The 13805-nt window shown below is 38.5% G+C and overlaps 1 protein-coding gene across 1 annotated transcript; it reads right to left on the bottom strand.

Annotated features, from left to right (window-relative positions):
• Positions 1–1164: 1164 nt before the first annotated feature.
• LOC141758011 (aspartate aminotransferase, mitochondrial-like) lies at positions 1165–12056 on the bottom strand. The gene is made up of 10 exons (XM_074619025.1): positions 11891–12056; positions 6304–6460; positions 5919–6047; positions 5768–5827; positions 5518–5679; positions 4871–4975; positions 4509–4659; positions 3128–3293; positions 2808–2958; positions 1165–2439 (listed from the first exon to the last, which is right to left on the bottom strand). Exons 1-10 carry the CDS (start codon positions 11971–11973, stop codon positions 2317–2319), a joined length of 1287 nt encoding a protein of 428 aa, XP_074475126.1. The 5' UTR covers positions 11974–12056; the 3' UTR covers positions 1165–2316.
• Positions 12057–13805: the final 1749 nt, after the last annotated feature.

Genomic DNA, 13805 nt, shown 5'->3' with positions numbered 1-13805 from the left:
TAATTTTGTGATGTCACAAATATACAATATAAAGACTATTTCACAGTTTTAAATGTAAACACTCTAGACGTGTCCCAGTTTATTACCGGTTGCAGTGTATGTGAATGTGCGTTTTATATCTATGGGCATAGACATAAAACAGTGGTATATCTATAGTGAATGGCAGCTGACAGGAAGTAAACATGGAGCCAAGCTGTTGCCTAGCAAAGCATATCTTTTGCAATTCTGTTGAAATGTGCTAACACAGAGCATTTCAGACAGAGGGTAAATAGGCTACAGGCATCTTCAGACACAGTATGAAGAAAATCAAGTTTTTTTTTTTAACATAACAGCCTGTAAACATGTTTTAGTAGAAACACAAAATACATGTAGGAACCTGAAAATGAGCCTAATATGGAACCTTTAAATATTATCAGTGCAGTGGATCAAGGCTAGATTACCAACAGGGTAAAGTGGGCGACTGCGCAGCGGCCCCAGAAGATTCATTGTTATCAAGAAAAGAGGCATTTTTCACATCTGGCATTTTGAGATGTCACAGTAGCAAACACACAGATGTGTACATGCTGGCTCACTGTCACACTCACTGGGACACTTGAATATAACAGAGCCATCTAGTGTCAGTAACACCTGTACTTTTCCTACTATGACAAGTCAAACTATCTTTTGTGAAAAAGGCCTATTGCGGCGACTTGATTGATTGCAAATTAATTTTGGAATGCGCACTGCCAATGCATAACTGAAATGATTAGGCTTGAAATCAATTCTGCATTATTGCCTCATCTTTCAGCCCCGTGTCAAAACTTAAGGTCCTTCAACTCAGTATTGACCTGAGGACGCTTAGTGAGTTAATTCAGCCATGCAGCAGGCCCATGCACTGTGAACAATATATGTTCTTGCAAACACCTCTAGTCAGTGATAAAAAGAAGGATGAAGATTATCAATGACAAAAGTGAATCATTAAAGTATGTTTTTAAGATAAGAGGAGCATTATTACATCTCCTAGTGCGATATAACTGTAAATATAGAGCATGTATGTAAAACCATCAATTTAAATAAGCAAGACGTAGGCACGTAAACATGGAAAGGTGGGTAAAATGTAAGGAAAAATTCAAAAGTAAACTTATCACATTAGACATTTTTAAATAAGCACATTAGAAGAGATGATTCCTCTATGACCATTTATTGTTGTTCAATAAGGTACATGCCCAATGATCCATTATTTTATGACAGAATGCAAAACATGGAGGCGTAGTGCCAGAGGTTTCAGAAGTATGAGTAGGCTGGGGGCAAACCCCACATTTCTAAATGTCGTTATTGTGTCTCACCGTCTCGATGAGGAACAGATTCATACACAGTACACATACACCATGATGTCTGGGCGAATGAGCAGCATGTGCATGTTTCATCATGAATTGTCCAGAGTTCACCATGATCACGTACCCCATTCATCTTTATAACCACACAGAGAGACAATAAGTTTGTCATGTATCAAATACAAAGACTTGGCGGGGCGTTTGATTTGGGGCTTTGGTGGAATTCATTCAAAGTATTGATCGCTTAAGTTGAACCGTGTTTGGCTTGTGTGCTTGTTTGTATCCGGGGTTAAAAAGGGACTGAGAGAGAGACTGCTGCCCTGCCACCAACTAGACTGAAACCAAGAGATATTCACACATCCCACTGGAAAAGTATTGAAGACAAAGGGAGATAGTTAGGAAACTTCCAGACAGAGCCTGATAGTGAATTAATTACTTGATTGACAAATAACAACAGAATGCCAGCCTAATGTTGAAACTCAAACAGTGCCTTACAACTTATAAAGTGCTACCATTTTAATTAAGAAAAAAAAAGGACTCACATTTTCTACAGGCTTTCACATAGCAACAGAGATCTCAACTTGTACATTAAATGAATGTACAGTCTAACATTACCCCCCATGTCAGTTCCTGGATGTTTCCTAGTGAGTGGGCTCACAGCAGATGAACAGCACACATTTAGGAGGACACTAATGCACAGCCAACAGTTGATTCTACATAATAAATAAGCAAAGATGATCCGTCACTAGCGGGGGAAATATATCTTTTACAATTTGGCAGGGGACCCTGTTCGGTGAAATGTTAAACAAACAGAAACTAAACCGTTTGACAGCAGCAACTGTTCCAAGTTGAACTCTTGATGAAATCCAATTGAGAAAATGTCTAACTAAACATTGAGCTCTTTTCTAAAAGGTGGAATGGAGGAGACAGAGAATAAGTGACACATGATGCTCCTCGTTAACACTGCTGCTTTGATTATGTAGCTCTCCCAGCAGGATCCACTCTACTTGGTGACCGCATGGATCCCGTGTGCCAGGTAGCCTACATTCCCAGAGGTCACGCCTGCCATGGAAATTCTGCCATCCTTGGTCATGTACACAGAAAACTCCTTTGTCAGGCGCTCAACCTGCAGGAAAAATAAATGAACACACGCAACTCAAAATCAGTAATTTAACAGCAACATTCCCACTGAGCTTTGTTCTCTCATTGAATGTCATTGTATAGCTTTTAGGCGTGTAAGAAAATATCGATACACATGAGTATCACGATATTATGTCGTGCGATACTGTGTCAATTTGCTTATCCAAGTCTCCGCCAGAAAACGAATTAGCGTATTTGTCAAACTATTCTTTTAATATAATTTTGATGAGAATAAACTGTTGTTGTATTTCATCATTTGATAAAGGTGTTTTTCTGTTGATCTCTATTGTCAACTATCAAAGGCAAAAATATATGTGTGTGTGTGTGTGTGTGTGTGTGTGTGTGTGTGTGTACCTGATCGGGTTTGAGGCCTGTGAAGCAGAACATCCCGATCTGGTCGATGACGTGTTGCCAGTTGTGGGTGGAGCCCTCCTTTTTCAGACCATTCGCCAGCTGCTCTCTCATCTTAATGATGCGGTTAGCCATACCATGGACCTCCTCCAGCCTGGGATGAATGACAGCAAAGTCAGACAGATCAAGAAACACATTTTGGAATATATCTTGAGCAGTTACGATGAAAGATGGAGACTTGAACTTGTAGTGTTTTTACAAATATTAAACTACACATTCGGTTCAGGTAATATGTGCGTATATAAGCATCTATAAGCTCGTACCACAGTGAGCGCAGGTCTGGTGTGTTGAGAATAGTTGCTGCAATTCTGGCGCCGTTCATTGGTGGGTTGGAGTAAATGGGTCTGATGAGGATCTTAAGTTGAGACTCCACCCTCTTTGCCTCCTCTGCGTCGTTACACACCACAGTGAAGCCGCCAACACGCTCACCTGTGAATATCAACACGCACGTTGAATGTTAAAGTCTGACCAAGTCAGCTCTGTGAAACAGGAAAACTGTGTTAATCTGCTAAAACTAATGATCTAACCCCTTCAATCAAGTTCAGGAATGAGGAGGAGCCGTCATGATGGGCATAAAGACGGACTCACTACATCTCGATATTCAAATAGTAAAAACAACCTATTGTACATTTGCCACCAGTAAGTTGTATTTTAGGTGTAGATAATGGATGTAATAGGTGTAATAGACAAACCCCTACTCCTTAATGACTGTTCACTAGATCAGTGTTTCCCAAACCTTTTCCTTATAGGGATCCCTTTTCTATCATTGAGTAAACAGACAACCTCTGACTAAGTGATATATATTATGGATATTTCATATCATTTTCAAAGCATAACAATAACAGTTGCAGAACAACTGATAAACAGTACAATTAACTCAAATAGTGAACGCAATAACTGCAGGAAGTTTGTGTAAAACAAGCGGTTTGGATGAATTTTGTGAATATTGCATCAGAGATGAGTTTTCCCGTTACTTTTAGGAACTTTGATTTTTTTTTTACAATCATTCATACTTATTAGGCTGACAAATTCAGTATTTTCTTGCGCCATTATCCTGTTTATATCTCAAATAATAATCCAATCTTTAAAAATAACAATTTAATTTGCAGAATTCACAGAAAGGAATGAAATGCTGAGATATAGGCCAAAGTTGTCTTACACCACTTAAAATCAAGAAGGCCTCGCAACCTTGGGAACCAGTGCACTAGATGACTGCTTTAGGGCATGTGGAAATTAACTAATCTGCCTCACATTGAAGTGCAATTATATTCAGTGCATCGAAAGTCAATAATTCATGTTCACTAACTACTTTTTAACCACTAGGTGGTGGTAAAACACAAGCTACAGTTCTCCTTATCAGTCACTATGTAGATTTTTCATTCTCTGACAGTCACATTCAGACATGTAACACGGTGACACAGTATACATTACTTCTGATCATTTTAAGATCAATTCTAATTTCAAAAGATTCTGCAGTTGAGCAGAATATGAGCAGACCCTGTCCAGTTTAACTTACCAGTGACATTTCTACTTTTTACATAAATACATTTCACTAATAGCCGGTTTTATCTCATTTCTGTACCGTTACCTGCAGATCATCTTTACTATTATTTATTTAAGAGCTTGTACTGGTTTGTGACTGACCATAGAGCCCCATGTTCTTGGCAAAGGACTGGGACAGCAGGATGTTGTGGCCCTGCTCAATGAAGTAGCGCACAGCCCAGGCGTCACGATCAATGTCTCCACTGGCAAAGCCCTGATAGGCCATGTCGAAGAACACAAGCAGGTTCTTTTTCTATAAGGTGAAGAAGAAAAGGGGAGGACACAGAGACAACCAGTTAATGATAATTCAAATGATAACAGCTCACCAAAGTACAGTGCTTATCAATTGTGGCTTTTGAACTATCAAAGGCCTCCTGATTTGGGGATATAAAAGAAAATGTGCACATTCATAAAATGTCACTGCAAACATTTCACAGAGTTTTACTGATATGATCTGTACTCACCTTCACAAGGTCAGAAATCTCCTTCCACTGCTCAGGCTTGGGGTCCACACCGGTGGGGTTGTGGGCGCAAGCATGCAACATGATCACGCTCTGCTCTGGGATTTTCTGTAACATAAAAAAAGGTTTTGGTTAGTCAACTTACAATATGTAGAGTACAGACTCTTGGTTTTCAATGTTTTCACTGCAGCACCGGCTGCCAGACATTTGACTGATTACATTACTGACTCTAACCCAAATCTAATTAACTCTGAGATTCCTAGCCATCAAAATGAGGAAAAAAACAGAACATAAGTGGTTTCTGGTGGCTGTTACATAAATACAGAAGTAAAAATACACAATTGAAAAAATACAGCACGGGCTTTGTGGCGCTGTTGAAAACCCTCACGGCCCAATCTGAATATCAACACTTCAATTCCTAATTTAACTGAAAACTAACCACAATTCTACAGAAAACATGACAAAAATACTCTGATTGTGTTTTTTATGATTTCAGAGGAAGAAAAGATGAAAAACTGGACTTATTCACTTATTCCCTTCATGCTGTCAGACAACCCTAAGGGGCTGATTATTGGAAAATAATGTTTGAAAATGTTTCTTCACACATATCCTATCACCCCGTCCTGGCTAGTCCAACATTAAAGTCTTACAGAGATGTCATCGAGAGCTCCTTTGAAGTCAAAGCCGCAGGTGGACGGGTCGTAGTATTTATATGCTTTGAGCGTCATGCCAGCGTCTCTGAAGATGGGTGTGTGGTTTCCCCAGGAGGGTTTGGGAAGGTACACGTCACGTGGTCCTCCATGGAATCGAGACTGTGACAAAAGGAAAGTTCTGGTGAGATAACCAGCCTGACATAAATGTTTGTTTATGTGATAAGTGAGCGATGCAAGAGGACCTCACCAAAAAGTTGGCTCCGATGCGCAGAGATCCAGTTCCTGAGATGGTCTGGACGGTGATGTTCTGTTGGGAGAAGAGACCTGTTGCGCTGATTTGGACTATCGGAACCAATTTGAACTTTATTTAGTTTGGAGTACTTAACACTCCAACTTACCCTGCCGCTCTTCAAGACTTCACTATCAGCACCGAGAGCAAGTTGGGCGCAGGCCTTGGAAAACTCCCCCAAACCACCGATGGCAAGGTACTCCTTATCCATCTGTTTGGCTGAAATAAGAGCCTCTGCCTAGGAATTAAAAAGGTATAAAACACAACTGCTGTCATTTCCTTGACTGACTGGTATACTCTGCTTCGTACATAAAACATCTATGATTTAGTTCCAATTTTGTTAAGACACAAATCAAATGCATACGCGTTTCCTCATGGGGATGAAGCAGAAATTCTCCTAATTATTAACACACCAAAACACACTGAAAGTCACAATGTTCAGAAGTGATGCGTAGCATTAATGGATACACCGGAGAGATTGGTGACAGTTATACCTTGCGGACACAGCTGAGCACAAAGGGCTTGCCCTGGTCATCCCTGTAGGCTCCCACTCCCAGGTTCATCTTCTTGGGGCTGGTGTCCTTCTTGAAGGCCTCGGACACCCCCAGGATGGGATCGGGGGGACCCATCTGCACTCCACCCCACCATGAGCTGCAATGAAACATCAAATCAGATTTATAGTGATTGTGGATGCGATGGCAAACACTGAGGAGTTCATATTTGCGCACTGCACTGAAAAACAGCTACTCCCCTTCATAGGCAGAAACACTAATGCATCCGTACAAGGTCATAATATGAGCTGCATCTTAAGTTTTCACAGTCTTATGTGACACCGGTCAGTTACCCTACTGTAATGGCCGTATTAGCCTCACTCCTGTAACACGCGGTGGACCTAATGCTCGAGATTAACTCCACATGTGACCCGAGGATACCACACTGACGTAGAAACAAATGAACGACACATGCTCAGTGGGATTTCATAAAACAAACATACTGTAATCCATTCAGAGGGTCCAGAGTCCAAAAAACTAGAGAAACAGCTAATACGGATCCAAAAAACACACACAAACTCCCTTGTTCACCATAATAAACACCCAATAAGGCACACTGTATTTAGAAAATATAAATATCATTCAAGAAAATGGTACTATGAACAAGCATGCTAATTCTATTTACAATTGAAGTAACCTTTCCGTGTGCTTTTGGCAATATTTGCAATCCTTTTTTAAAACTTTATTCATCTGGCCGACAGCTAATTCATTTCTTAGCATTTTCAACCTATTAAGTTTTATTCATTTGTGCACCAAAATACTCCTGACGGATTAATCATTAACTTACATAATGAATTATTTTTTTTTATGACTAAACCAAATCACAGACTATAATTTTGCAAATGACAAAAGAGAATAAAGGCAGAGGAGTAAGTAAACCAGCATTAAAGACAGCAAATGTAGGCTGCACATCAAATGTAAAAAGGTCACGACCTCTGACATCTTGACCTCAGACTGACCGTCTACAGCTCATCATGCACATGACAGTGGCACAAGCTGTGTAAATGTATTAGATCCACTTTAGGCTTGTTATGCACAACATACTCTAATAAAATGCATGAAAGTTTGCTTACACACATCAAGCTAGAAAGTAACCACTCTAATCTAAATTGGAATTTAGAATAAGGAACATCACCAACACCGATGTTTCAGGAAGTGTCTCTCTCTGTGTGGGAAGTAGGAAAAAACAAGCTGAGTCATCTGTACATGATGTGCGTTCTGTATTGAAAAATAAAATTGCCTCACGTGAAATCTACTGAAGATGTGTCAATGGTTTTAACACGGCAACAAAGCAAATATGAATGCAGTGATTATCTCTGCAAACCTTTCTACTTTTTTATAGCATGCAATGTAACTACTGAAAAACAAAAGCCGTACAAGTTTAGTAAATACAGCTCAAAGCCTTCATTACAAGCTAGTTCACAGTATTCAATTCAACTGCAAATGGCAGTAAAAAGTAATCTACCTATCTAACTGAACTCTGGTGGATTATAGAGCTGCAACGACTAATCAAGTAGTTGTCAACTATTAAATTAATCGCCAACTATTTTCATAATCGATAAATCGGATTGAGTAATTTTTTAAGAAAATAAGGCAACATTCTGATTCCAGCTTCTTAAATGTGAATACTTTCTGGTTTCTTTACTCCTCTATGACAGTAAACTGAATATCTTTGAGTTATGGACAAAACAAGACATTTGAGGATGTCATCTTGGGCTTTGGAAAACAGTGATTGACATTTTTCACAATTTTCTGACATTTTATAGACCACACAACTAATCAATTAATCGAGAAAATAATCAACAGATTAAAAGACAATGAAAATAATCGTTAGTTGCAGCCCTAGTTTATTACTAGATACCAATTGTGTGTTGAAGGCCTATAAAATCAGTGTATTGTTGACTGCTTTGCTGTTGGATATTTGGCTACGATGTCATAAAGGATTGCTACTAATAGAATAGATATCTTATCACTGTAACCTTCTGTACTTTAGATGAATTAATTAAATACATTCTGTCACACATTTGCTTGATACATGAGGGTTGTTGTGACCTTCACTGCTCTGCTGCTCACATATTGTCTCAGGTTTCCTCTACTTTGTGAAGCCTCTAAACTTTACAGCTAAATTTAGGACTGAACACTTTGCAAAGGGCAAGAGTCTCCAAACCCTTACCAATATATCTAAAAAAAGATCACACTTGTTTATTAAACAGTGACTACAGCTGACTGACAAACAAGTTTATTGCATGAAAATCAAATAGAGTGAACTGGCTGGAGAACAAAAAAGGTATGTGCTGAGTCCAGCCTTGAAACTGTTAACTTAGGCCTAAATACAAAGGGCTGTTAGATCCTGAAGCTGATACTAAAGGCAGTACACAACACAATCGAAGCAACACTTTACAATGTAATGCAATAATGCCCTGAGTGACAACCACCTGGGTGAAGCTTATAATGCTTATACTTATAATACCATCATTGTATTTTGTAGTTTGTGGTGCTGTTGTTTACGTTTAAAGTTTAACTTCTATAGTAAATGCTGTTATCAGAACTATGCTTTTTACTTTGGAAGTTTTAGATTAGTAAGATTTCCTTATTTTCATTGCACAAGTACAGTGAAATATAGTAAGCAGCAAACTGTGAGTACATTTAACAAAGACTGTATGTTATTGTTGTTGATTTGTTGTTTCTTGTGGTTTGCTTGTTTTTTCATTTGTTCCCTTTTTTGCTTTGGATTTTAATTACATGTTTGATTTTACATTGTGATGTAGTGTTCTTATATGGACCCCAGGAAGAGTAGTTTCTACCTTAATAGTAACTAATTGGGATTCCGGGTTGGTAAGTAAGTCAGTTAGTCAGTAATTCAGTAATTCAGTCAGTAAGTCAATCAGTCAGTCAGTCAGTCAGTCAGTAAGTAAGTAAATACATAAATAAATAAAGGTATATGTGAGAACATAAATAAGGCAACAAAATGATAATGTCAAAGGTTGCAACTATTTTACCATGTGGTTTTATTTTCTACACAACTAAATTGCACAACTGAGAATCATACTGTAAAGGGCATCTGGGTTTAAGTGTCATTCTGGCTGCAGTGTATGCACATGCACACAGACCCTCTGAACAGCTGAACTTCAGCATTTGTATAAACATCACAGTGACTGACAAGTTATCAGTGATCAATAGACCAAAGGCCTTTTTGGCAAGCTACAGGGCAGGACTGCTGAGCTTAAAAGGGTGTTCCTTCCCCACCAACTGCTCTTGATACGTCTAACATAACATAAAAACTAGGGCTGTCAAAATTAACGAGATAATAACAAATTAACACAAATTAATTTTAACATCACTAACTTCTTTAACGAAACCTACGATTTCAGGTTGTAGCATGCTCAGTTTTAGATCTAGAGATGAAGATACGGCATCATATGAAACAGAGAAAACCTAAGGAATCCATTGGTATCATCCATGTCATACTAACTTGTTGCGAAGGAGGCTAAATAACACTCCAAACCTATGCTAAATTTTGGTGAGGAAAAACTGGCATGGCCATTTTCAAAGGGTCCTTGACCTCTGACCTCAAGATATGTGAATGAAAATGGGTTCTATGGGTACCCACGAGTCTCCCCTTTACAGACATGCCCACTTTATGATAATCACATGCAGTTTGGGGCAAGTCATAGTCAAGTCAGCACACTGACACACTGACAGCTGTTGTTGCCTGTTGGGCTGCAGTTTGTAATGTTATGATTTGAGAATATTTTTATGGTAAATGCAGTACCTGGGAGGGTTTCTGGACAATATTTGTCATAGTTGTTAATTGATTTACAATAATAATAATACATACATTTGCATAAAGCAGCATAATTGCCCACTCCCATGTTGAGAAGAGTATGAAATACTTGACGAATCTCCCTTTAAGGTACATTTTGAACAGATAAAAAATGGGTGATTAATTATGGACAATCATGCGATTAATCGCAATTCAATATTTTAATGGATTGACCGCCTTAATAAAAACGTCTAGGTACAGGTGGTGGTGTGGGAAAAACCCTACTGTCATTTATTTATTCTTTGAAACCAGACCAATGTGCTTGATCGTGTCACGACAGGGTGAGACAAGAAACCCTGAAACACACCCACACAGACAGAAATATGATAGCACCAGCTAGTAAAACGAAACCCAGTTACACAGAAGCAGAGGCTGAACAAAGACACGCACAACACGCCCGATGAAACTGTCCACATTTACAAAAGCTACATGTGAAATATTGTATGCATCAGGTCTGCTTAGTGTCCCCAGAGTCAGAACTAAACATGCAGAAGCAGCGTTCAGTTTTTATGCACCAAATATTTGGAACAAGCTCCCAGAAACCTGCAGGACCAACTCCAACTTTCCTGTTTGCTAATGCCTTTTATTAAACCAGATAATGATCTTATACTGCACTAGAGCTTTCACTCTGGTGTGCTATATTCACTATTTTAGCTTCTATCCTAGCTTTTATTTTTAGCTTGTTTTTAATTTCTAATATTTAATGTTTTTATGTTTTTATAACTGTTTTAATTATGTCTTGATGTTCTTTTAAATCAAAGCTTAAAACGTTCCTGTTTGCTGCTGCCTTTTATTAAACCAGATAATGATCTTATACTGCACTAGAGCTTTCACTCTGGTGTGTTATACTCTATTTTAGCTTCTATCCTAGCTTTTATTTTTTAGCTTGTTTTTATTTTCTAATCTTTAATGTTTTTATAACTGTTTTAATTATGCGTTAGTGTTCTTTTGCACTTTGTTGCAATGTTCTTGAATGTTTATGTAAAGCACTGTGAATTGCCCTGTTGCTGAAATGTGCTATACAAATCAAGCTGCCTTGCCTTTCCTTGCATATAAAGGTGCAGCATCACATCTACACGAGTTTGCCCTCCAAGAAGAGTCTGAAAGGACATCCGTGGCTATCTCGGGTTCAACCCAGGACATTAGCCAATCAGCGACCACAGGCGGAACAGGACAGCCAATCAGCGATCAAAGGCGGAACAGGACAGCCAATCAGATCGCACGACTTCTCCAACTACGACAAGTCGCTTAGCTCAAACCGTGCGAGGGATTTGACAGCTGAAGAAATTGCGATCGTGTAAATCATCTATAAAGTTGCCTTTGAAAACAAAACAAAGCAAAATAGCAGCCATCCTATATGACATATTATTATAAACAACTTATTGTAACGAACCAAACTAACTGTGTTTGTCATGAAACCCCTGAGTGGAGTCTGTAACTGTTACCTAGCTACCTGTGAGCTAACCTCAGACAGCACATTGGGCCTGTAGGAGTCATTTGACCCCTGTAGATAGATAGCTAGTGTTGCTACAGCAACCACACAGCAGTGAAGCTTCAGTATATATCTAACGGCTGACAGAGCCGTTGACGTTACATTTCAAATAACGGTTAGTTAGCACGTCCAGTTAGCACGCCAGTATATCACCAGGACAACTGTATCTAACGTAACTGTCTCTACGTGATGTCCCTTGTGTTGTTGTAGTTTACCTGTTGCGGGTGGACAGGACTCCCAGGGACGGGGAGATGTTCCCCAGACAGTAGATCACCTTGTTGGACTTGAGCAGTGCCATCGTTGAGCTGTGCTTGGGAGCAGAGCCTAGGAGGATGTGGACGGATGTGAAGGGCACGCACGACCTCGATGCTACACTCTCTGTACGCGCTGACGTCACAGCGTCAGACCATGACCAGACACACGAGACAGAGTTGAGATTATAATCTGATTGTTAATCAAAGACTGGGGTGGTGGTGTGGAGAGGGCAGCAAAGGAAGGAGAGGACAAATACACACATAAATCCACATAAATCTAATACAATCTTCGTATTTTAAATTATACAGATCAACATCAGCATTAAGAGTCCATAGAGTGGCCATTCATAGCCAAAAAACATCAACCTCATGTCCAAAGCAAATACAAAGTAGAGAAAGTAAAAGTAAAAATAGTAAAAAATCACACAGGAGAAATAATATACTGTAGAAAACAATATAAATACATTTCCAAGCCATTTCCAACACGGTATCAAGCATCAAATTGAAAAACAGTAAAAAAAAAAAAAAAAGAAAAAAAAAAGGGCAGCAAAGGAAAAATACACACATAAATCCACATAAATCGAATACAATCTACGTATTTTAAATGATACAGATTAACATCAACATTAAGAGTCCATAGAGTGGCCATTCATAGCCAAACACCTAATAAAAGTAAAAATAATAAAACAAAAAAAATAATCTACTGTAGAAAAGATAGAAAAGAATATAAATATATCTCCAAGACCAACACGTTAGCATCAAGTTGGAAAACAGCAAAAAAAACAGGATAAAATATTCCATAAATAAATGTGTACAATTATAGCCTATGTAGAAGTTCATGGAGTAAAACTAATATTGTAGAAAAAGTTTGGATGCATATAATAATAATAATAATAAATCTACAGTTTAATTCATAAATCATCACAATTTTGAATTCAATTGTCAAAAAAAGCATGGATGTTTGTCACTTTTGTCCTCTGAGTAAATACTAAGAAAGAAACGGCATGGAAATCATAGATGATCAATTGGGTCTAAACTCATGAAGAAGCAAAAACATATATATATAATATATAATATATGGGATGGAATTTTCTATCAATTCCTCTCTCCTTGGTCGGGAGGTCAGAGTGTCTCTCAGAGTGGTCTGGGTATCATCGGATAATCCGTTTTTCCTTTGGAATTCAGAAAGGAAAAAACGTTTTTTTATTTTTTCGTTTCTGAATCAAAAAATGAAAAACGAACCCAAACCGGGCCGTTTGTTTGTTTTTGCGAATTCCTTTTCTCATTATTCGTTTTGAATTGAAGAACGGAAGTCACGTGGGTTTTTCGTTTTTTCGTTTTAAACCACAAACGAAAAACGGAATCACGTGGTGCTCTGTTTGTTTTTTGTTTCCAAACGAAAAACGAAAAAAACAAATTAAAAAAACGATCCGATTTAGTTTCTTCAAGTTTCTTTCTGTCATTTTCTCTTTTGAATCGAGGAGCGGAGAACGGCAGTCACGTGACCAGGAAGTGAAGGCAAACATGTCAAAATAAAAGCCAAGAAGATAGTTTGGTCATATTATAAAAGTGTAACATTATTTAAGCACATGATCGAGGTAACAGTAGAAGATAAATAGGCTAAATAAATACATACTGTACCTAAAAAAGCCTAATTAATTATATATCCTAGACACCTACACTGTACCAAAATCATGGAAATTCACAATAATTAGGCCTGTGCTAAAAAAGCCAGGCGCAAGTAAGCCAAATGATCTTTGGCCCATCGCAATAACCTCCATATTGTGTAAAACCATGGAACGAGTTCTTGCCAGCCACCTGACCAGCACAGTGGCTACTAAGCTAGATCTGCTCCAGTTCGCTTAAATAAGAGCGA

Source organism: Sebastes fasciatus, chromosome 2 (assembly GCF_043250625.1).
Source record: "Sebastes fasciatus isolate fSebFas1 chromosome 2, fSebFas1.pri, whole genome shotgun sequence".
Classification (NCBI taxonomy): domain Eukaryota; kingdom Metazoa; phylum Chordata; class Actinopteri; order Perciformes; family Sebastidae; genus Sebastes; species Sebastes fasciatus.
This window is presented reverse-complemented; position numbering and strand designations above follow the sequence as displayed.